This window comes from Maylandia zebra, linkage group LG12 (assembly GCF_041146795.1).
Source record: "Maylandia zebra isolate NMK-2024a linkage group LG12, Mzebra_GT3a, whole genome shotgun sequence".
Taxonomy (NCBI): domain Eukaryota; kingdom Metazoa; phylum Chordata; class Actinopteri; order Cichliformes; family Cichlidae; genus Maylandia; species Maylandia zebra.
The window spans coordinates 4,659,698-4,681,084 of record NC_135178.1 but is presented as its reverse complement, the minus strand read 5'-3'; the positions used below and the strand labels follow the sequence as shown (position 1 = coordinate 4,681,084).

Sequence of the window (21,387 nt, the reverse complement as noted above, 5' to 3'; positions counted from 1 at the left end):
CACTAATTTTACTCAGCAAAGGCCATCTGCTGTCATGTATTTGTGCCAAATCAAGCCAATAAATGGAGCTAGAAATACAAGATCATTTTCCTTAGAAATAGTAGTTTTAAATGAAAAAAAGCAAGTCTGTGTAGGAAATCAAGAAAAACTCAAACAGGACACAAAAAAGTGGAATGTTTTAAAATAATTTATTAGGAATAAAAGTTAAAAAGTTTTGCTTTCCTCCAAAGGAATAAACACGAGAAAAATGAAAATCAGAAAATGTTACAGTGTTGACAAGATTGTTATAATGCAGTGAAATCAGCATCAGAGTTTGAAATACCATGGTAGCTCGCAGCAGACAGAGCGAGTGTATCAAAATGTTTAAAAACCTGGTATTTTGTAGATGGGGAGTGCTTTTTTATTTTATCGTGTCCGGCCAGTGCAAAATCCTAGTAGCTCTGAAAATAAGTGTTTTGGTCTAAAAACAAAACAAAAGAAATAAGTCACATTGCTCCAGTCTGTGACCTCCAGTGGATATGCAGCGATGGATGGCTGTGGGGTGGGTATGACAGGTAAACAAGAGTTAATAAGACCCCACCTTTCTAAAAGGTTCAACCACCCACACTTTTATATCAATGTTAATGTAATAATAATAATAATTTAAAAAAAAGGGTCAGATTAAAATTTCACATTTGCAGCAGAGGTACCCCCCCCCCAAAAAAAAAACAACAACAAAAAAACAAAAAACAAAACATGGCACATTGGAAACCAATGTGAATAAGACCAAATGACACACAAATATCAACTCATCTTGCAGAGGAAATCAGTCAGAACGCAAACTGTGCACGACTGCTCCATCGTAACAGTCCTTCATTTGCCCTCACAATCATCACGTATTTAAAAATCACAGTTAAAACAACAATATGATAAAGTAAGAAGTCGTGTTTTTCCTCTCCCAACAGGAGTGCTTCCACACCCCTCGTCTCCGAACAGTAGCAAGTGTCGCTCAGTACGCAGCCCCTCACCCGCTCAAGTAAAACTCTGACGCTGCTCCTCAATGTCGTAAGACTCACGTGACGCATCATTTATAAACGCCTGGAGAGAAATACAGTAACAGACAGACAAACTGAAATGTTCTCGACCTTCATGTGAAACTATCAGTCAAGATTGATAAAAGAGATCGTACCATTTCGCCAAAACACTCCCGCCTCCCTGACGCAAATTTTGCAGAACCCTCTCACCCGCTAACCAGCCGTATTTACAAAATTTTACAAAATTGTACACCTCATGAAGGCCTATTACGTAACAGAGACTAATGACCTTTGTCGTCTGACCATTATTAGTAACGAGTCATTGTTAAAAAACAAAACAAAAAAAAAACTACCAAGATATACACTTTGTGACACATTTGAGAAAAAGTATTAATCCCCAATGTTAAAATTCAGTATGAACTAGTGACAAATATACAGCTTTCCAGTACATTTTACATCTCCTGACCTTCAAACAGCCATCACCTGGAGATTAAACTCCTCCCATCTCAGAGAGATCAGATTAAAGAGGTCAAAGGAACCAATGAATCACAGCCAAAACAGATCATGAAATAACACAGCCATCACAAAAACATATCAGAGGAAAAACACAAAGAAATACAGCATCTGAATGTGTTGCTATTACATGTAGTGATAAACGTTTTTGCTCTTTTTGAGAAGGTTTTTTTTCTTTTCTTTTAAGTCCCCCCCCCCAAAAAAAAATAAAATTGTGGTGGAGTTTAGTGTGGTGTCTGTAGAGTCAACTGGATGTAGCTGACACCAGGGCAGGTTGGCTACAGGTTAGGCCACCCCAGCCGGAGACGTGGACTGGACAGAGACAGGCCAGATCAGCTCCAAAGCAGCTTCAACTCCTTCCAGCTCTCAGTCTACAGCTCTGCACTGACACACAAACCGGCGGGATTACTCACAGGTTAGGCAGCACGAAGCACTCGTATGTGTTACACTTAAAGGATGACAGCTAGCAGGAGGACTGACTCACACTCTCAGTGATACCCGTTAGTGAAGGCCGTGGCAATCAAAGGGCCCTGTGGGAGCAAGCATGCAAGGTCAGTATGATTTCATATAGCCTAAGAGCTACGCTGACTACTTTTGCCATCTTGGGCTAAAGGTGGTAATAACTGGAGTTGGAAATGTACACACACCAAAATAAGCTGTTAAATGAGGGCCAGATTAATTTTTTTTAAACACCAAATTGTAGAGTTGCTGAATCTGCTTCTAATGTTTATTCTTGTGATGTTCACTCAACAAGTTCATTTAATCACTCAACATTTTAAGAAAAGCACTTATTTGCATTCTTGCAATGGCAAATAAGATCAGATAATACCACTCCTGCATCTGTCCATTCAACAGGAAGCAATTCCCACAGTTAGCTTAGCACAAAGACTAAAACCAGAAACCACCATCGCTAACCAGCATGTCTAAACTACTTTTGATTGCTTCAATGAAAACGGTTTAAAAAACACTTTTGTATAAAAAAAAAAAACATTTTTAATGTGAATTGCTGTTTAGAAGTACTGTTTCCAGTCTCAAGCTAAGCTAGCATGGTGATATATACAGCCTTATAGACTGTATACAAAAGATGGAAGCAGCATCCATGATGTCACTCATTAGTACCACTTTTAAGCCTCAAGATGAACCTTTTAGCCATGACAGACTTAGCTTTGGGTAAAAGGTTGTCAATCGCAAATCATTAGTTAATGAGTGGAGCCTGCTTTACACTCGTTTCTGACCCTGATCATAATTCACTAAATTAACTTACAGCAAAAGCAAAATATACACTAAAGTGACACAGGAGTCATGCCCCGCTTGCTTTTACTGGGAATGTGGATTTAAGGCACTTGCACATTGACTTCAGTAGAGCGGGGCCAATATTGGACTTTTAAGACCGATATCAAGATGTTATTTTTGTTGTGGATTTCTTGCTGTGTGGCAACAGCTAACCGCTAACCACTGTGCCACTTATATCAGGATGTAGAGACCATTTTCTCCCTCTTGGATACACAAAACCCAAACAGAATAACCTAGCATTTGTTATGCGCCCTGCCCGACTCTTCTTGGATCAGCTGGTTGTTGTATTTGTGGGGTCCCAAATGCGTATTACATAAAGGAAATTTGCATTTCTCTCTGGCGGCCAGACTATGCAACCACACAACTCATTTATCAGCCATTATAAATGCAGATACAGATAAATTAGCAAATAGCTAATATTGGCCAACAATACTGGCCCGCAGATAAATCAGTCAGATGAACCGGTTTTTAGACACGGATGCTATGCCCATCTTCTATATACAGTTTCTGTATTTAATGGACAGACAAGAGTGTGATATTGACCTTTTACATAATATCTCAGCCTAAATTATTATGATAATTAAAATATTAGAAGACAAACTGTAGGATAATGCAGTGATGTACCAGTGTTAAAGTAAGCGTTGCAGATGCTACCTGCCTTCACCGGGAAATTAGCTTAAATGTGATTTTTTTTTTTTTTTTTTTTAAATGAGGACCAACAGACTTGATGTAACAGACAGAAGTTACAGCTTTAGTGATACTAAGGGTCAGACACGACTCAAATCAAAAACTGGAACACATAATTAATGGCAACAGTAACTTACCCCCAGACTATGGCTGAATCCAGTGCTTGGTGCAGGGCTTGCAGCGCTGAGGTAACTGCTGACGGCCGATTCCTGACTGGCTGTTCCATAAAGGTCTGCCATCGGACCTGGGCTGCTTGTACCTAAAAATCCAGCAGAACGAGACGGGGTGGAGCCTGAAAGTAAAAAATAATGACGTCACAATAACGGAGACATCAACCTGTCTCAACTATCATTTTAGTGCCAAGGTTAAGCGAGCGGAGGTTGGATTAATGAAGAGGACTTAACACAGATTAAAATGTAAATCTTCTAACCTGCAGGGAGAGAAAGTCATTTCTCTGTCTCACACTGGATGAGAAAAATCTCATTTTTAGACACACTAGCAGCACGGTTCATTGATTAGCATTAACAATCAGGTGATTCACCACTTATGCCCACACTGACACTTGCAGTTTAGACTAAAACTTGATAATAATTTGATTGCTGATATTTTTTCAAATTGATGATAAGTGCAGCTGAGGATGGTGAGAATAGTATTTTGACCAGATGATGGATGTTGTGTTTAATGTCATTTGGTACCTCTGACTACTGCCGCTGCTGCCGCAGCTGCCATTGGTCCATATGCCGTGAGAGGAATGGCTAAAAAAGGCAGAGAAGAAAAGATTAAGTTAAAACATATGATAGAGCAAATGTTAGATGTAAAAGGAAGCTAACAACTTTCAATAAAGAACTGCAGATTCTAGGATCATTTAACTTAAAACAGGGTCCATTGAGGTCACCAGAGGAGCCCTTTAAACCAAACACCTACTTCTTCCCCCATTACTGTCAGCAATCAGCCTACAGCTAGAAACCAAGGAGGACCGACAAACACAAACATGCAAACCAAAGAGTGATCATGTGTTGGTGCTATTGTGGGCATGTAGCAGACTGACAACGTGCTGCTTGTAAAGTCCAGAGGAGGGACTGACTGACCTGTGAGCTCAGGGGGGTGGGGTGAAGTCAGAAGGGGAGTCCTCTCTAAGTGGAACTCTAAAACAGAAACATCAGAGTGCTGTTGAGACACACACCACCACTGCCAGCAAGGACAACACACACAAAGCCAAGGGGAGGGGCAAATCACAGGTGAGAGGAAGTACACGCACAGGGCAGGTGCGTGTACTTAAAGGACGGAAAGATGTTTTACAGTCTAAGAAGTGGAGTTAAATGACACACAGTCATCCTGCTGAGACAGCAAAACAATAGAGCAAGAGTTACAGTTTGGTCGTCCAGGCTGATCATTTCAAATCATTCAGAAGAAAGCGTCGCATTTTCTTTTACTGGAATCGTTTCCACATCACTAAAGTTCAATGTCATGCTAGCATGCATGCACACACACACTCAAGCAAAGCAGATGCAATTCCACTCCCTGATATTTACAAGCAGCCATTTGCACTCACTGTGTTTTATATGCTTCCATGGAAACATGTTTGTATTTGTGACAGTGTGTCTACTGGCTGTTCAACGTGACACTACTCCAGCTACTGACTTCATTCAGTTGACTCACTGACACAACACTCCACCTCATTATTCAATACATCCTGTGGAACGTGCGATTTCACACAAACTGGGACCTTTGTGTGAAATTCCCTCCAGCAGAAGGCTGCTGGGAGCAAACTGTGCAAATCAGTTCGGATTATTTACCTGATGTGTCCATTCTTTGTTTTATTAAACATGACCCTGAGCCACAGTCTTAGAAAGAGTCGTTTTAGTGGGCACCAGGCACTTCCAAAGGATGCACATCGACTAAAGATGGCTGTATCTTTATTCCCAGAAATAGGATTTTAAAAAGAATAGTCCTTAGGGTACAAGGAGCATAAAGTATATTGCGATTACCAGGAAACTGGTAGGTGTATCCAGGAGTGATGCCAGCATAGCTCCGACTGGTGTAGGTGGCAGTCTGAAAGCCTGGATAACCTGTGGGAAGAAAACTGGCGTTAATATGCGAACTGAGGCGTACATGGGATGTATCCCGAGTGAGGACAATTACACATGTGGTGAAATACTGAACACGAAATAGATAAACAGGAATGCATGCGTGTGTGCTGTTTTGCTGCCCCCTAACAGTGAAGCTTTGTACAATCCGTGACATGCAGGTGTGTGATATCCTACACCTGTGATCTGGATTTCCTCGCAAGGACGGGACTGGGCGGATTTCTGTCATTGTCTTCACTTACACTCTCAGCGGTGCTCATTACTCAGGGAATTTCTTTGTAATGCAAGCTGACACCTGAAGAACCTACCTCAGGAGAACATTCAGGGGAATAACAATAATGTTACCCAGCATTAGCGCAACAGGATAACAAAAGTAATGTAAACATTTTTTTAAATCCTCACCTCAGAGAAAGAATTTGCCACCAAATCCTTTCTATGCACTGGATAATTAAAGAACTGAAACTGAAGAAAGTAGTTCTCAGATTGAACAGCAGGTGGTAGCACCAGCGTGGTTGTCAGTACAAGGGTAAAGGGTGTATTGTAGAGGATAATGTTCACAGTAATGGAGGTTTGAGACTAGGGCTGAACGATATATCGCATTTGCGATCATATCGCGACATGATCAAGTGCAATTTTCTAACCGCAAAGGCTGCGATTATACTGCGATTATATTATACAATTCATGGGCTGCATCCTCCTGAGGCCGCATTTGTAGACCGATTACGTCACAGCGACGCGCCGAAGGCTGTCCAAATTACTACCATATCCCAGAATTCATAGCGCGGCCCAGCCAAACTCCAGTTTCCAGCAATGGCGGCCGCTACTAAGTTTTAAAATTACTCATACTAATCTTTCTGGGTCACAAAATAAACTTTTAACATATTTTCAGGCGAGAAAGTAGTTGTGTAAACATCAAATATCTGCTCGGTTTATCAAGATATCCCATATTTGCAAAAGTGCTTCGACGTTTTCAGAGGCGTCTGCTACCCACCAGCTCGACAGCTAGCCGGGAGCTCGAGGGTCACTGATGCGGCCGAGAACGGCACAACTCCCGGCACGTCATTTTCAGATCACCGCGGAGTTTCGCTGCTCGGGTTAAACGTAATATATAAGTCACTTAGACAACCTAAAAATGTTATTGTTGGGCTTTTTTCAGTGTTTTGTTTGTTCGTGAGTAAATCGGTTTGGCTGAGATTAAAGTTATTAGATTAGATAAAATAAAACTTTATTAATCCCCCGGGTGGGTTCCTCCTTGGTTTTCACACAGCTGACTAAACGTCAAACAGAAAACTTATTAAACAGAAGTATGAGACAGTCGAGAATTTACACCAGTGTCTGGTTATATTTTAGATAGCAAGAAGCAGACGGCCGAGTTTATTAAACTCCACCGAGACAGCGGTGACGCTAATCAGAACTAGACCGTCCAATTTCACGCCTTTAAACTTTAAAGGCGTGTTTGTGTGTGTGTTTATACAATTGCTATTATGTTTGCACTTTATGTGTAATGTTACTGACTGCAGAAATCAGTAAGATGTGTGTATTTTTTATTTATTAGTTTTATTTATTTAATATTATTTTTTAATTGAATGACTGTCTAGTAGTTCACAGATGTCGAAAAACTGAGTGTGGTAAAGCCACTGATTTTGTTTATGTATATTTCTGCAATCTGCACATTGTACTGACTTTCATTTTAATGTTTACACCAGGGTTCCTTGTCAGCACTTTATGCTCAGATGTTTGTAAGCTAAAAATAAACTATTGTGTATGTTCAAATATACTGTTGTGATTGAAGAAGTTAAATAAAAATGTCAGTCATCAATTCATGCATCACCTCATGTCATCATAACAGAGGTCTGTCTTCCAGGAAAGAACAGTTTAAAATTAATGTAATATAGTATTGGCCATACTATATGATGTATTGCTTGTCTTTGTTTAATAATACAAAAGACAAATACCTTAAAAAATAATCGCATATCGCATCGCAATATTGGGGCAAAAAAATCGCAATTAGATTATTTTCCATAATCGTTCAGCCCTATTTGAGACCTTTTTTTTCAAAGGGCCATTTCACTCATTTTACAACCCAAGGATCGACTGGAAAAACCACTGGAAAATATTGTCTTTAGCTGTGTGAGGATCCACCCCAGCTGGTGAAGTTACAGGGATGCTGGCTTTAGCTCCAGTCCACAAAAACGTGACTACAGGTGCTACAAATCAGAGGAAACAGTTTTTAAAAGAAGGAATTAAAAGGTGCTATTTGGTTGCATAAATATAAGTGTATTTCAGCCACGTTATTGCGCTCCTTTACTGTACCCCCTGTGACTTTCTAAACTGTACACAAGTGTGGTATTCAAGCTTTAATATGTAAAGTTAACACATGTATTAAAGCGCCACAGAGGTCACAGCTTTTATGAGCTGCTTGGGGGAGAGTTATAAGCTGAAGCGAGCAGCCGGCTGCAGTGGTCAGCCTTCTCCCAGCGAGGCGCCGCGTGACCTTTGAGGAAGCTGGGCCTTTAATGCTGGAGCAGTTACCGTTGGGTTCATGTGCGCCGCCACATCCTTCCTGTCCTGATCGATGCCAACTTACCCAGCATACCGATGCCCAGCATGAAGGCGTCCATCCCATACGGCATCACCCGAGAGCGCCCCCTGGCCGAGCCGGTGGGGGACATCACCTCCTTGGGCTGCGCTTTCTTGCACTCCACCTGTTTTCCAGAAGAGAGGAGAATGATCACACCTTAGTTTCTATGTTGTGCTGATGCAAGAGTGGCAAATTGAGCCCTCGTACCATTTTATTGTTGATCTCGTGGAAGTGGATCTCGCACACTTTCTCCACCACGTCTTCATTCTCAAATGTTACAAAGCCGAATCCTGACGAGCAGAAGGCAAGTTTGTAAGTTAAAAAACAGTAGATCGTAATAATTCACACAACACGCTGGAACTAGACAATAGGCCTTTCTGTACAGTAGTACAGCTAAATAGTGTGGAGTAATTAGTGGTGTAATAGCCGCTTAACACATTGCCCCCCTCCTTCTTTCAATGCTCCTTTTTCTGCACTCATCCTTCCTTCCCTCCCTCCCTTCCTGGCCAGAAGGCCCGGGCAAAGCTGGTAGGCTGTCATAATCGATCAATCCCAGGGTGGGGAGGAGGTGCTTAAGGAGGCTTTATCCTGATCCCGATTAACGGACTGGCTAATTAGACTAGCCCCGTTCGTCTCCTTGCAGCTCAGCCCACAGGAAGGAGGACGATGGGGGGTGTGGAGGGGTTGGAGAGGGATCAATAGACAACCAGAAATGGGTGGGGGAACAGTAGAGGAAAAAAACGAGGAAGAGTTGAGGGAAGGCGGGGTCAGTCCATCTCACCTCTGTGTCTGTTGGTGGTCTTGTCGAACATGAGCATGGCATCGTCGACCTGAGGGGAGACAAACAACACAGTTTTTTACTCAGAGCTCTCTCTCTCTCTTTCTCTCTCTCACCACGCGGCATATTGCCTGACCTCAGCCCTTCTCAAGTTCTGCAGGGAGGCTCAGCAACAGATGGACAGAAAGCGGGAGGAGGGGAGGGGGGAGGCAGAGGGAGGGCTGCAGACGAGCGACAGGTTACAAAGAGGAGGCCGAGGGGGCAAAAACAGGAAGATATGTTGAAAAACTCCACAACAAGCTCACGTACATAACAGGCGATACAAAAAGTTGGAAGCTGCGTTAGCTCCTTCTTACAGAGAGCTAATAAACCACCCACCCTCTGACCCCCTCCAGAGTTTGATATAACCATGGCAACTGTACAAAAAGTCCTTATAAGAAAAAAAAGGGGGGAAAAGAAAAAGAAAGGAAAGTTCAAGCCCAACATCAAATATGCCTTATGAATGATGGGAGAGTGCCAATGACACAAAGAGCACTGCAAAGAGAGAAACACTGACACACACACACACACGAAAAAGTAGCGAGTCACAAGCAGAAAGGTGAATCCATCGGGCAGGTGGCGACTCGATGAGAGGGGAGAGCTGATAGTGAGAGGAATAGCGACAGGTGGAGATGTGGTGAAAGAGAGCACAGAGAGTCCTGTAAGAGGGAGAAAGGGGAAAAAAGGAAAAAAGAGTGGGTCAAAGTGGAAAGGGAGGAAAAAGAGGAGACAAAGGGAGAGGGAGAGGGAGAACAAAGAGGCCTGGAGGCTTTGTTTGTTGGCACAGTCAGCCATAATTCCTCCTCCTCTTCTCCCTTTGACCTCTCCCTCTGGCCCGGCCTCCCTTTATAGAGCAAAGACACAGGTGTCTGTTCGACACACACACACACACACACACACACACACACACACACACACACACACACACACACACACACACACACACACACACACACACAGCGTCTTTTGTCAAAGTTGACCTACTCTTTAGCTCAGTCTCTGCTTTTATTTCTCTCGCTTTTAGTCTCTTCTGACATGTTTATACTTCAGAGCTCCACAAAAACATTTGGTAAGTAAATCTGTGCTCTCGGTCTATAATAAGTTTACTGGAGACAGTCCACAGAGTAATTTGTCATAGTGACATTGGAGTGTCAGTCCTTGCCCAGTGTCTGTGTATGTGTGTGTGAGAACCCACAAGGGCAATTTGCCTACAGAAAGGTCAAAGGTGAGTGAGGAGTGTCAGTGTGCCTCTCAAGTCACTGCTTACTTCCAGCCTGACATTTACTCACTGCCTACAAGTCTCCATCTCTGCACAAAAAAAAAAAAAAAACCAGCCTTTATTCTGGACACCAGTGGGAGAAACGGCCCAAAGTTACTACAAAGTCAAGCAGAGGAAAGGGTCGGCGTGCAGACTGGCGCAAGTGATTGATGATCAGACTAAAGCAAACAGAAACCCGACGTGGGCTCAAACCGCACATGTCGGCCTTTGGGATGCTATGAAGAAGATCAAAACAATATTTAATGGCGGGAACAGAATTAACTGCACAATATTTCAAACACTGAGCATTTTCACAGAGTACTGCCAAACAATATTCCCCCTCATCCTTCCCCCCCACCTCTCATCTTCCCTGTTATCCCCTGCCCATCCCTCTCCGCACTCCTTTGTCCTCACCAGGACGGGACACAAAAGGTCCAGTGAGGCAGTCTAATCAGGAACTTCCATGGATGGCTGAAGCCTGCATTTCACCGTCCATCCCTGGATATATCTCTCGGCAAAAATTCATCTAGACGCTATGATTGAGGAGGGAGCAACAGAGGAACTCGAGGCCAAACCTTTCGGCACTGGAAATGAAGCAACGCGCGGTCAGAAACGCAGCACCTCAGACCGAGTCTTTGCATCTTTGCTTTTAAAACATTTTAAAGGGCTTGGGGTGCAGACTGAAATCTGCTGGACAAAAAAGTCTGAATGATAACTTTGCACAAGATCCCCGAAAAACTGAAAGAACTGAGTGTGTGAATGTAAACCACACGTATTACATACGGTCAGTTTCATATCAGAAGACACACTGGATTGTAATTAATCCAGAAACCACCAGTATGCAGATAACTTCAGAACAAACTAGCAAAATATTTGCCCAGCTTTATACAGCAGTATAATGGTCCCCCCCCCGCCACCACCACCGATCAGCACTCACACATACCCCATTTTGACCCAGTTCCCTCTCTTACCCCTCTGCAAACCTCCCTCAGTAAGGCCCTCCCTCCCTTGACGATGCCTTTGTCAGCCCACGGTCTATTTTTCGGCCCCCACGCCTTTCAGAATCTTGCAAAACACAAAACATCTTTAAAAAAAAAAAGTTTTCAAACCTAATTTTTAAAAACACCGACGTAAGAAACTGAAGGAAGAGCGCCAAGTTTACAAGCTTTTTTACAACAACTCAACTTCTATTTATTGCTCCCAAACTCGTGAGTTGGACCCCCCCCCCCACTCTCCACAACCAACACACTTATGCTAACGCCGCCTCATCCCTCCTCCCGCAGAACAAAACCCCCTTACCCGCAGAATTACTTGGGGACAATGGACAAGCCGGGTCACCACGGTAACGGGCCAGGAGGGGGTTGTGGGTAGGAGCAGCTGTTACATCAGATTAATTCAGATTCTGATAATCCCTCCTCCTTCCTCTCCATCACCACACACTCACTACAAAACTTTTCTCCCCCTTCCTCACACAACCTCCTCCTCCACTCCCCCCCCACCCCTCGCTCCGTCTTCCAGTCCCCCTAAACTTCGCCTGCTGCTCCCAGAGCCTCCTAGCCTCGTTATTTTTTTCTGTCCTCGTCGAGCCTTTTTTTCTCGCCCTCCTCCCCAGTAACTCCTTCACTCCCAGTCAAGTCGCTTGATTCAAAGTGAAGTTTTTCTCCGAGAATGTGCTGTGAATCTGAACCTGCCGAGCTTGTGGGATGTGGTACTACGGCTTTTCTGAGCTGCTGATTTGTTTCTGCACCGGCAAACTTATGCAAGTCCGTAAGGACTGGCTGGTTTCATTCCAAACCGCGTGGACCCACCACTCACCTTCCCAAACTGGTCAAAGTACTGCTTGACGTCCTCGATAGTCGTGTTCACCGACAGGCCTCCCACAAAGATTTTCTTGGTTCGAGTGACCAACTGGACAAAAGAAGGAGGAAAGAAAGGGCAGCACTCATGAACCAGTTTCATTAGAAATACATGCACATGGAGTTCAGTGAGAGCTACATTTGATTATAAAGCTGTGTCACTAAAGCTGATCATATGAAGTCATTAAGTGTAATGGTAGAATTATCATCCACACGTTTTCTTTAGGCCGTTTAAGTACACAATACAAACTGCTGCCAGGTTTTACAAGAGCACAGGCCACATGTGAAAGTGTCTGACTGACTAGCCGTAATGACACTAAGCAAGAATGCAACACTCTGTTTTAAAGGCTGTGAATGACTTTGCTCCTCTAAGTTTGATGTCCTCAAGCTGTGAAGATTTAAAAAAAACAAAACAATAAAAAGCCCTGATTTTAAAAGATTCACATGCTAAGGATTCAGCTTCTCGTGTGTTATTCGCTGACCAGCAATTCACAAAATCTTTTAATAAAAAGCAGGACTTCCTGCGTTCCTCCAATCGTGTGCACAGGAAGCATTGGACACCTGTTATTATTTATTTGGGCTTTTTTGTTTCACTTCCTCGCAGTTTGTCTGATGCCAGTGAGCGAAGTGAGTGAGTGATGCTGTATGACGTATTGCTGGCTTTCCATTAGTGAATATATAAAATTTATTCTTAGCAGTCAGTGAGAGAAAACCAAAAGAATAAACTGTTGTTCAATGTTCAATTTCTGTAACTATAACACTACAAATGACTCACTAAAATACAAACATGGGCAGTGTTGTTGCTGTTTTTAATCTGTCCCAGCAGTCCAAAAGGAAAACCACTTTTTTTTTTTACTAAACTGAGCCATCAAACATTCAGAGATTGGACTCGTCAAATTTTGGGTCCTTTTTTTTTTTTTAAAGACCTAAAACAACTAATTGATTGCCAGAATTGCCGACTCATTTTATATACTTCGACTAACTGATTAATTAGACTAATCATTCGAACAGCGCTGGACACCAACTTAAGTCAGGGTGGGACTTTGGAGTACAACAGTAAATGCAAATTTTTAAAAAGAAAAAGATCAGTAAAACTGAAATTCCAGCTATTTGTCAAAGCACAGCTACAAATTGTACATCAAACAAAAGGAAAACAGTTGTTTTGTTCATTATTATAAGGCTCCGCTTGGCTCTGATTTGACTTACATGAACATCATTGCTTTGAAATGTAACACCGACATTCAGGTGAGGGTCTAAAAGGTTTTGTTAACCTGTGCTCACATCAGCATTATGAGGCACTGTCCCAGATACGTGACAGAAAACACTCGACGCTGGACAAGCGCGAGGAGGCCGCTCGACTCACCTTGGGCTGGGCTCTGCGAGGAAATGCGACCTTTGGATCGATCTAAAACAAAGGATATAGAGAAAAGAGGACCTGGTTAGTGATGCGCTGCTATAACCCGCCGCCTTGCCCTGGTGTATTCTGATATCAGACCCTCATCTTTCATTCTTTAGCAAGTCAGCAGAGAAGGTACAACACATCCAGGTTATCCTGTCATGCCTAGCGCACGTGTTCACTAATACCACACAACACTGATGTCTAAAAAACCTGTTTTTCACATCAAACTTGGGCCTCGCTGTACTAGAAAACGTGACGACACCACAACGAAAAATCTACAGATTTCTCTTTAAATCAGAAATCCGAATGCAGACTTTGGCCACTCAAGCGTCGAGTCTTCCAGGTGTGTGATGCCAGTGTGCGTGTTTACGTGTATCAACACTGATGTAGTGATTGCGTCTTATTTTGGCCACACCTCCAGCACGATCAAGTGTATAATAATCTGTACCAGACTCCAGCGAGCGTCTCTTAATAAAGTACTTACAAATTGTTGATCATTTTCCATCAACCAAGACAAAACGGGAAAAAACTCTGCCTGAAAAGGCCGACTGAATCGAAGCGAGTGCGTGCTCTACATTCTTCTGCTTAAGCCACACATTGTCAGTGAGTGTGCAGCATGTGCGAGGGTGTGCTACTAGTTTGTGTTTTTTTTATTTTGCATGGATTTGCCTGTGTGGTGCAGGCACATGCATCTCTGGCTTGATCGATCGTGTAAATTTCCGTGCATGTGTGTGCGTGTGTGTGTGTGAGCGTGCTCGCGCAGGTGGAATGCCTGGGAATGTCCGGCGAACCCCAGGCCTCTCTCGTCACCACCATGTGACATGTGATCTCCTGGAATCTCACACGGACACCACAATCACAAACACACCTCACCTCGGCGAGGAAGGAGAGCCGGAGACGGAGGTCAAGTGTGTCAGAAAGACAGCGGGAGAAAACGAGGAAGGAAAGGAAGACAAAGAGCTGTCAATCACATCGCGCTGACAGCGGACACACCAAGTCTGTTCGTTCGATTTTGGCCTGCTTGTGACGCAAGCGATGACAACAATAGAAACCATTCGACCTGTGTGATCTTTAGGTGGTCTGGCTGGTCTGCCCTGCAGTCCGTCATCTTTACTTCCAGAAAAATAAAAGTGATTTTTTTTAACTGAGTAACTCATTTCAGATTAATACAACCCCAAAAAACCAACAACAACAAAAAAACCCAAACTGATGTGGACTAACCCCCCGAATGTCACCAAGGTTAAGATTGGAGAGAGAGCCAAACCACACCATGAAGATGCAATCATAGACAGGCTGTAAAATTGGAATTTGAGACCTCTATATTAGTCTATACGGTCTAATAGAGCTAGAGAACAACTAGACTACGCCACACTGTACTGCTGTTACACTAACAGATGGTGAGACAGTACAGCGCTAAGATTAGTCCGTAACCATGAGAGGGTAGAGTTGAACTACAGTAGAGAGCTAGAGCCTCTATGGTAAACCGTGTGCATTTACCAGAGTTTTCTAATGAGAGTCGACATCACCAACGCAAGTTTCTGTCTCTTATTTATTTATTTCACTTTCTTTCTAGAGAGCAGAGTGAGAAGACTATAGGCTAACACTGGAGGATCAGATGCAGAGTCTACTGTTTAGTTTCTATGGTGGCTAGACTACTCTGATAGTCACCTCCGGTCACCAACCCTCCCGATGTCCAAAACTCCTGTGTACATTCAAACAAACAAGACACACACACACACACACACACACACACACAAACACACAAAATCAAACACATGGCAGCACACGGCACATCCGTGGTGAGGAAATTGTGAACATTAAGCACATGAAGTGGCCGTGTTTATCGGACTCATCCCGTTGCCTCAGGTGTTCAGAGTGTGACACAGGAGACCAGCTTTGCTTTCACCTGCTGAACGTTTCTTTCTACTTACTTAAAAACTGACCTTACATGCAAGAAGTGAACTTTACTGGGAAATTCCCAATGCACATACATACTGACTGGACTTTTATGAGGCTGGGGCATCTTGTTCTCAATGATTAACGACTCTAAACAAAATTTGTTTTGTTGGGTTTTTTTGGGTGGGGGACGGCTTTAATTTAAAAAACATTCACTCGTGAGATTTTTATATTTAAAAAACAAACAAACAAACATAAACATATGGGACAGAAATATCATGAATACATGTGAGGCCTCAGAGGTGTAGTTTAGAGAGGAGTCTAACCTCACCGGACTCAAGGTAACAGGGAAGAAGCTGAACGTAATTCCAAGAGAGGTTTATGAAATCAGGGTAATCCCCTTTGACCGGCTACATCCCAGCTATGCAACAGTTGGCCGAGTGTGCTGCCTGTCACAGCCTGAGCTGGGAACGCACTTAAAGCAACGCACCGATTGGGCCGCACTCAACATCTCAGAGGAACAACTCAAGCTTGTTGACTCCAATCCTATTAGTTAGGAGAGTCACAGTAATCACAGACGGGGTTATCCTGCCCCCACCACCACCTCAGTCTTTCCACTCATCTCAGTATGGAAATGGTTAAGCAGGAGGGGGGAGTAGGATAACCCCTAATGCAACTCGAACTAAAAGGCTGTGTGACTTTGTTGTAAAACTCTCCACAGTTGCACCTTGGAGCTGCAGCTGAATGGACACTTTGTCCCACAAAAGTGTCTTTTGCTTCGGCCGTCACTAACTTTACAGACAGTGGGAAGCCGGGAGGACACCCAGAGGGGCAGCTAGCAGAGCAGCAGTTGCATAAATCACAGTAAGGCCTGCTGCAGCACACTGGTCAAAACCGGACAGCATCTGTCCTTCAAACACATTAAGTACCAATAAATTCCTCTGCAGCACAGTATTCGCTCCTCAGCCTTGCGGCCGAGCAAAGCTGCGTTAATTCCAGTGCTGGAGCGGTTCAGTCGGTCACAGCATGGCACATTCTTTCTGTTGCCACTGGAGAACTTTTCTCTCTCCCTCTCTAACAGGATAACCTGTCTGCATGAGAGAGGGGAGAGGGGGCAGGGTGAGCAGCGGTCTAAAAGGGCTACTCTACTCACCATCCAACCCCTGTGGCTGATCACTGAGCCCTTTCCACACCACACACACACACACAGGCTGCCACGGCACCCCTACCAAAACACCACCGACACCCAAGTGCCAGCCACAAGGGGCCCTTCCACGGCCCGTGAGGCTGCGCTGATGCACGAGCTGCGGTGGAGTGGGGGGGGTGTCAAATTAAAGACAAGGAATCATTATCGGTGGAGCCAGCGATGAATTTAATAAGTTGCTTATCTGAAGGATAAACCGTCGGTGTCATGACCTCTTCTCTCTGCGCCTGCAACTGTTTGCGCAGTCTGATTTCTGGTATCCAAGAAATGATTGTAAATGATGTGCATTGTTATCTTCTTTCTTTTGTGACAGAGCCATTCTTCAACTGTGAAGAAAGGGGGGGGGGGGGGGGGGTCACTATGGAAACAAACCCCATGGTGAGTTAGTGGCGTCCAACCATGATGGTGCTACTTGTCATAGCTGTCGTGCCTGCAAGTGACACTATAGCAGTCGGGCACTTGGGAAACCAACAAACTATGAAGAGCTGAATTCAGCTTAACTTCTGTATCAAACACCCCCAACACACTCCTCCAAAAAATGTCACTTTTGAAGTCATAATAACAGAAATGTCTTATTTCTGTAACTTTCTACAGTGAACAACCATTTTTTTCCCCTTCTTCATCTTCTCCTCGTCCATTTCCTTCTACAACACCTCCACTTATCTCCCAGAGAAGGTGAATCGTGCAGAGCACAAAAGAGGGGAAAGAAGAAATAGGCTTCCCTCATTTCAATACAGTCACTAACCCGCAGCCATTACCACTCCCACTGAGGAGAGAGGCGGGGGCAGCGGTCCCTATGGCGACCAACGGGCCACATTGTTCCCAGGCCAGCCCACATTCATTACTGACAAAGACACACACACACACACACACACACACACACACACGCACACACACTCACTCTGCAACACAGGCGATTAATACATTTGAAGTTAGAATTCACACAGGTGAAAAAGGCCTGAATGTGCGACTTTCTCGAGGCTACATTCACAGTTTTTCCGTGATCAACAGGAAGCTCACGGGAGTCTGATTGTTGCCGCATTCACACCTTGATGGTTTCAGGTTGCATTTTCTCGTTTCATTGAGAAAGTTTTTTTTCGGGGTCAATTCGACCCCTTGGGGGCAGGAGGAGAAGAAGGGGAAAAAAACCAACAGCAGAAAGGAAAGTCTTGCTTTCCTCTTCCTAGAGGCCAAATCAAAGATTGGCAGTGAATTCAACCCTGTCCAGCCCCCCCCCCCCTTGTTTCTATGGAAATTGACACTGGGTAACATTTTGCCTGTTTGTCTAAAGAGAGCGAGAGAGAGGAGAGAAAGAGCACTTTTTCCCCCCTCCCATGTGTCTCCGCTAACATCTTTGAGATGAACAGGTTCATGTGTAAGGTGTGGCGGCGGGCAGACTCGAGCGACACCAACATGGTGGAACGATCGTAAACACACCAAAAATGGAGCAATGTTACACCTCTGTAGCGGATTATTGGAAAATCCACTAATCAAACAGTGAGCAATGGGATTATCCGGTGGTGGGAAGTAAATACAGAGAACTCACTGTTTTGGAGTCCAACTCGTGCCTGGTTTGAGCCAAAACTTTATCCACGCCAGCCTGATCGACAAAGGTGACGAATCCGAACCCTCTGTGGGCATCAGGGTGGGGGGAGGTGGGGAGTGAGGGAGAGAGAGAGAGGGAAGGCATTACTGACACATGTTGATATGACACATTACGAGGAGCGAGAAAATCGCAGAAATTCAGACAAACTTCCAAGCTCCGGGAACAGCTCCCTCACCTCGAGCGCTTAGTAACTGGATCTCGCATCACCATACACTCCTTCACCTCGCCATACTTGCAGAAGTACTCCTTCAGACCCTCTGGGAATCAAACAAGGCAGGATAGAAGACACAGGAAACAAGTGGTCAACAAGCAATAAGTACTTTAATATCAAAAAGTTAACCAAAGGGGATGGGATTGGGGGGAGGGGGGTGATTTGCCTGCTGAGATTTGTTTCGTCAAACTTCCTGCATTTTTAGATTAAAAGTGACAAAACATAAAACGTGTTCACGTGTCAAAAGAAAATTCAAATCACAAATCATTTCCAATCTCAAGAATTTAACACCTCCCCACCACCCCTTTAATGAGCTTATAAGAATCCACTATGGTATATGTGAATGGGGGCATTCATTCTGAGCGTGTTTGCCACTTCAAAACTAAAAAAAAGAGACAACAAATAAAAACAAGCTGAGTTCATCCCAACAGACACCGTAACAAACACAGCTTTTCCAATAAGTTTGGTTTGGCTCCCTGTGATCCACGCCAGGATTTCTAACGACATGGTGGCATTTCAGGAGAGCTAGTGTTGGAAAAAAAAAAAAGATTTACCTTGTGTTGTTTGCCAGCTGAGTCCACCTATGAACATTTTGCTGCGGAAAAACAGAGAAAATATTTCTATTTAGGCGACACAGTCATCGTTTCTTTTTTAAAAACCTCCGGTGAAATTAATGCGGCACCTCAGAAATGACAAAGTTGAGACCTGGAAAGTTTAACCGTGGAGCTTTTTTTTTTTTTTTTAAAGGTGGATGATCAGGGAGAATCACCTCTGATTTTACGCGAGAGCTGTGCGTGTGCGTGGAAGTCCTCTCGCAGGATAGCAGGTTTGTTTCAGAGGTGTGTGTATGTGTGATCAGAGGTGCGAAAGAAAGTTTAAAAAACAAAGTTTTCTTCCATTACCAGGGGTCATGCGGGGAGTCCGCGGTGGACAGGCTGCTCTGGCTCCCTTCCGTCTCCATTCCGTGTCCTCGCGCCGTGTGTGAGTGGGTGCTCTGTGTGTGTGTCCGGGCCGAGCCGTGCGGGAAAACAGGCGGAGAGTGAGTGAGAGGAGCTGGGCGGGTTTGGCCCGGGGTGACAGAGAGGGGAGCGGGCCAGATGCAGGCTGGGACAGACTCCTCCTCCCCCCTCCAGTCAGTCCTCGCTGTTGTCTCTCACTCACGCTCTCTCTCTCTCATCCCACCACCGAGACACGCGGCTACGGAGTCAAAGCTGCTGCCATCACTACCACCGCTTCCGGGAACGCCTTTAAAAATAAAAGCATTGACTGGGTAGCACCTGTACAGTTTTTACCGAGAAAAGTGTTTAGGTCTTTAAAAAACAAAACAAAACAAACAAACAAACAAAAACATAAGGATTGAAAGAAAAAAAATCAAACAAGCATGCCTTTTTCTTCCTGCGCTAAAATCAGCTGATTTCAGTTTTTACGCAGGGAGGAGAGAAATGGTGCAGTGGTTTAGAGCTTTTGAGGAGGGGAGATGTCGACATTACCTTTATTTTTTTTATTGCATGAAAGAACAAGAGTGTGATGATAGAATGCAAACTGTGTTCAGCACAGAAACAACTGCATTATCCTGCTAAAACAACATCAGACGGTATAGATAGCATGCTAACTCAAAGCTAGCCAAGAAATAAGTGGAAGCAGTCCTCGATTCAAACTATTTGTCAAGAGCTACAAATTCTTAACCTTGCACACATTTACTCTACTGTGTATCTACAACCACAGATAGCACATTGAAGGTTTCTGAATCCCTCATAAGTCCCATAGTAAGTAAGTAAATAAAATTTATTTATTAAGCGCTTTTCACAGACAAACAGTCACAAAGCGCTGTACACAAGTATTAAAATAAACAATACAATCAACAGACATTATACACAATGTAAAAGATCAAATGTAAATAATGTAAAAAATATAAAATATGTAGATCAACAAAAGGCTTGTTTGAACAGAAAAGTTTTTAACTGCTTTTTAAAAGAATCCACAGAGTCAAGCAAACGTAATTGTGGTAAACTGTTCCACAGCCTTGGTGCAACAGACTGAAAGGCTCTGTCCCCTTTTGTCTTCAGTCGTGTACGGGAACCAACACACTCTGAGTCTGTGAGCGGAGATGACGAGCAGCAGTGTATTTTATAAAAAGCTTGGATAAATAATCTGGAGCCATTCAGTGCTCTGTATGTTAAAACAAGAATTTTAAAGCGAATTCTAAACTCTATTGGGAGCCAATGTAAAGAATATAAGATGGGAGTGATGTGAACACGCTTGGTAGAGCGAGTTAGTAGTCTGGCTGCTGCGTTTTGTATTGTCTGGAGGCGAGAGAGGGATGATTTATCCAAACTAGTAAACAGGGAATTACAGTAATCTAAGCGTGATGACACAAATGCATGAATGAGTTTTTCCAGTTCAGCTGAAGAAACCATATGTCGCAGTTTAGATATGTTTCTTAAATGATAGTAACAGGACAAAGATTTTACATGAGAGTCAAAACCCAGAGAAGAGCCAAATATTACTCCAAGATTTCGAATATTTGGCTTGACAGATGGACCTGACTAATTTTAGAATGTAGCTCAGGAGGAGCTATGATCATGGTCTCGGTCTTGTTAGTATTTAGAACGAGGTAGTTGCTTGAAAGCCAATCAGAAACCTCGGTTAAGCACTGGACTAGGGTGGACAGCCTATCCTGCTGATGAGGCTTAAAGGACATATGGAGCTGAATGTCATCAGCATAAAAATGATAAGACAGGTCGCTAAAAGATTGAATGATACCAGCTAAAGGAAGCATATAAAAAGAAAATAATAATGGACCTAAAACTGAACTCTGTGGGACCCCACAGGTCAGGGCAGCAATGTCAGGGGTGAACCTGTCAGTCCTAACAGAAAAGGTCCTGTCTGATAAATAGGAAGAAAACCAGTCTAGGGCAGAGCCAAAACCTTGAGCCTGTTAAGTAGGATTTTGTGGTCGATGGTGT

At 43.7% G+C, this 21,387-nt stretch overlaps 1 protein-coding gene across 3 annotated transcripts; it reads right to left on the bottom strand.

Moving 5' to 3' along the window:
• Positions 1–169: 169 nt before the first annotated feature.
• Positions 170–19,591, bottom strand: msi1b (musashi RNA binding protein 1b). Of its 3 annotated transcripts, none has more exons than XM_012921144.5 (15): positions 19,324–19,590; positions 18,976–19,016; positions 18,386–18,467; positions 18,151–18,235; positions 13,469–13,510; positions 12,065–12,157; positions 8,956–9,004; positions 8,382–8,464; positions 8,181–8,298; positions 5,495–5,575; positions 4,595–4,651; positions 4,202–4,261; positions 3,644–3,798; positions 2,011–2,056; positions 170–1,905 (listed from the first exon to the last, which is right to left on the bottom strand). In XM_012921144.5, the coding sequence occupies exons 1-14, from the start codon at positions 19,380–19,382 to the stop codon at positions 2,015–2,017; spliced, it is 1,047 nt and encodes a 348-aa protein (XP_012776598.1). In that variant the 5' UTR covers positions 19,383–19,590; the 3' UTR covers positions 170–1,905; positions 2,011–2,014. The 3 variants fall into 3 exon arrangements, with proteins under 3 accessions (XP_012776598.1, XP_012776597.1, XP_012776599.1); XM_012921143.5 differs by having other exon boundaries at positions 170–1,910; positions 19,324–19,589; XM_012921145.5 differs by lacking the exon at positions 4,595–4,651 and having other exon boundaries at positions 170–1,910; positions 19,324–19,591.
• Positions 19,592–21,387: the final 1,796 nt, after the last annotated feature.

Coding starts and splice junctions, on each gene's coding strand:
- msi1b (XM_012921144.5), bottom strand. CDS start 19,382: ATGGAGACGGAAGGGAGCCAGAGCAGCCTGTCCACCGCGGACTCCCCG. Junction 18,468..18,975: donor CAGCTGGCAAACAACACAAG/GTAAATCTTTTT, acceptor TTTGATTCCCAG/AGGGTCTGAAGGAGTACTTC. Junction 2,057..3,643: donor GATTCAGCCATAGTCTGGGG/GTAAGTTACTGT, acceptor TTGCTCCCACAG/GGCCCTTTGATTGCCACGGC.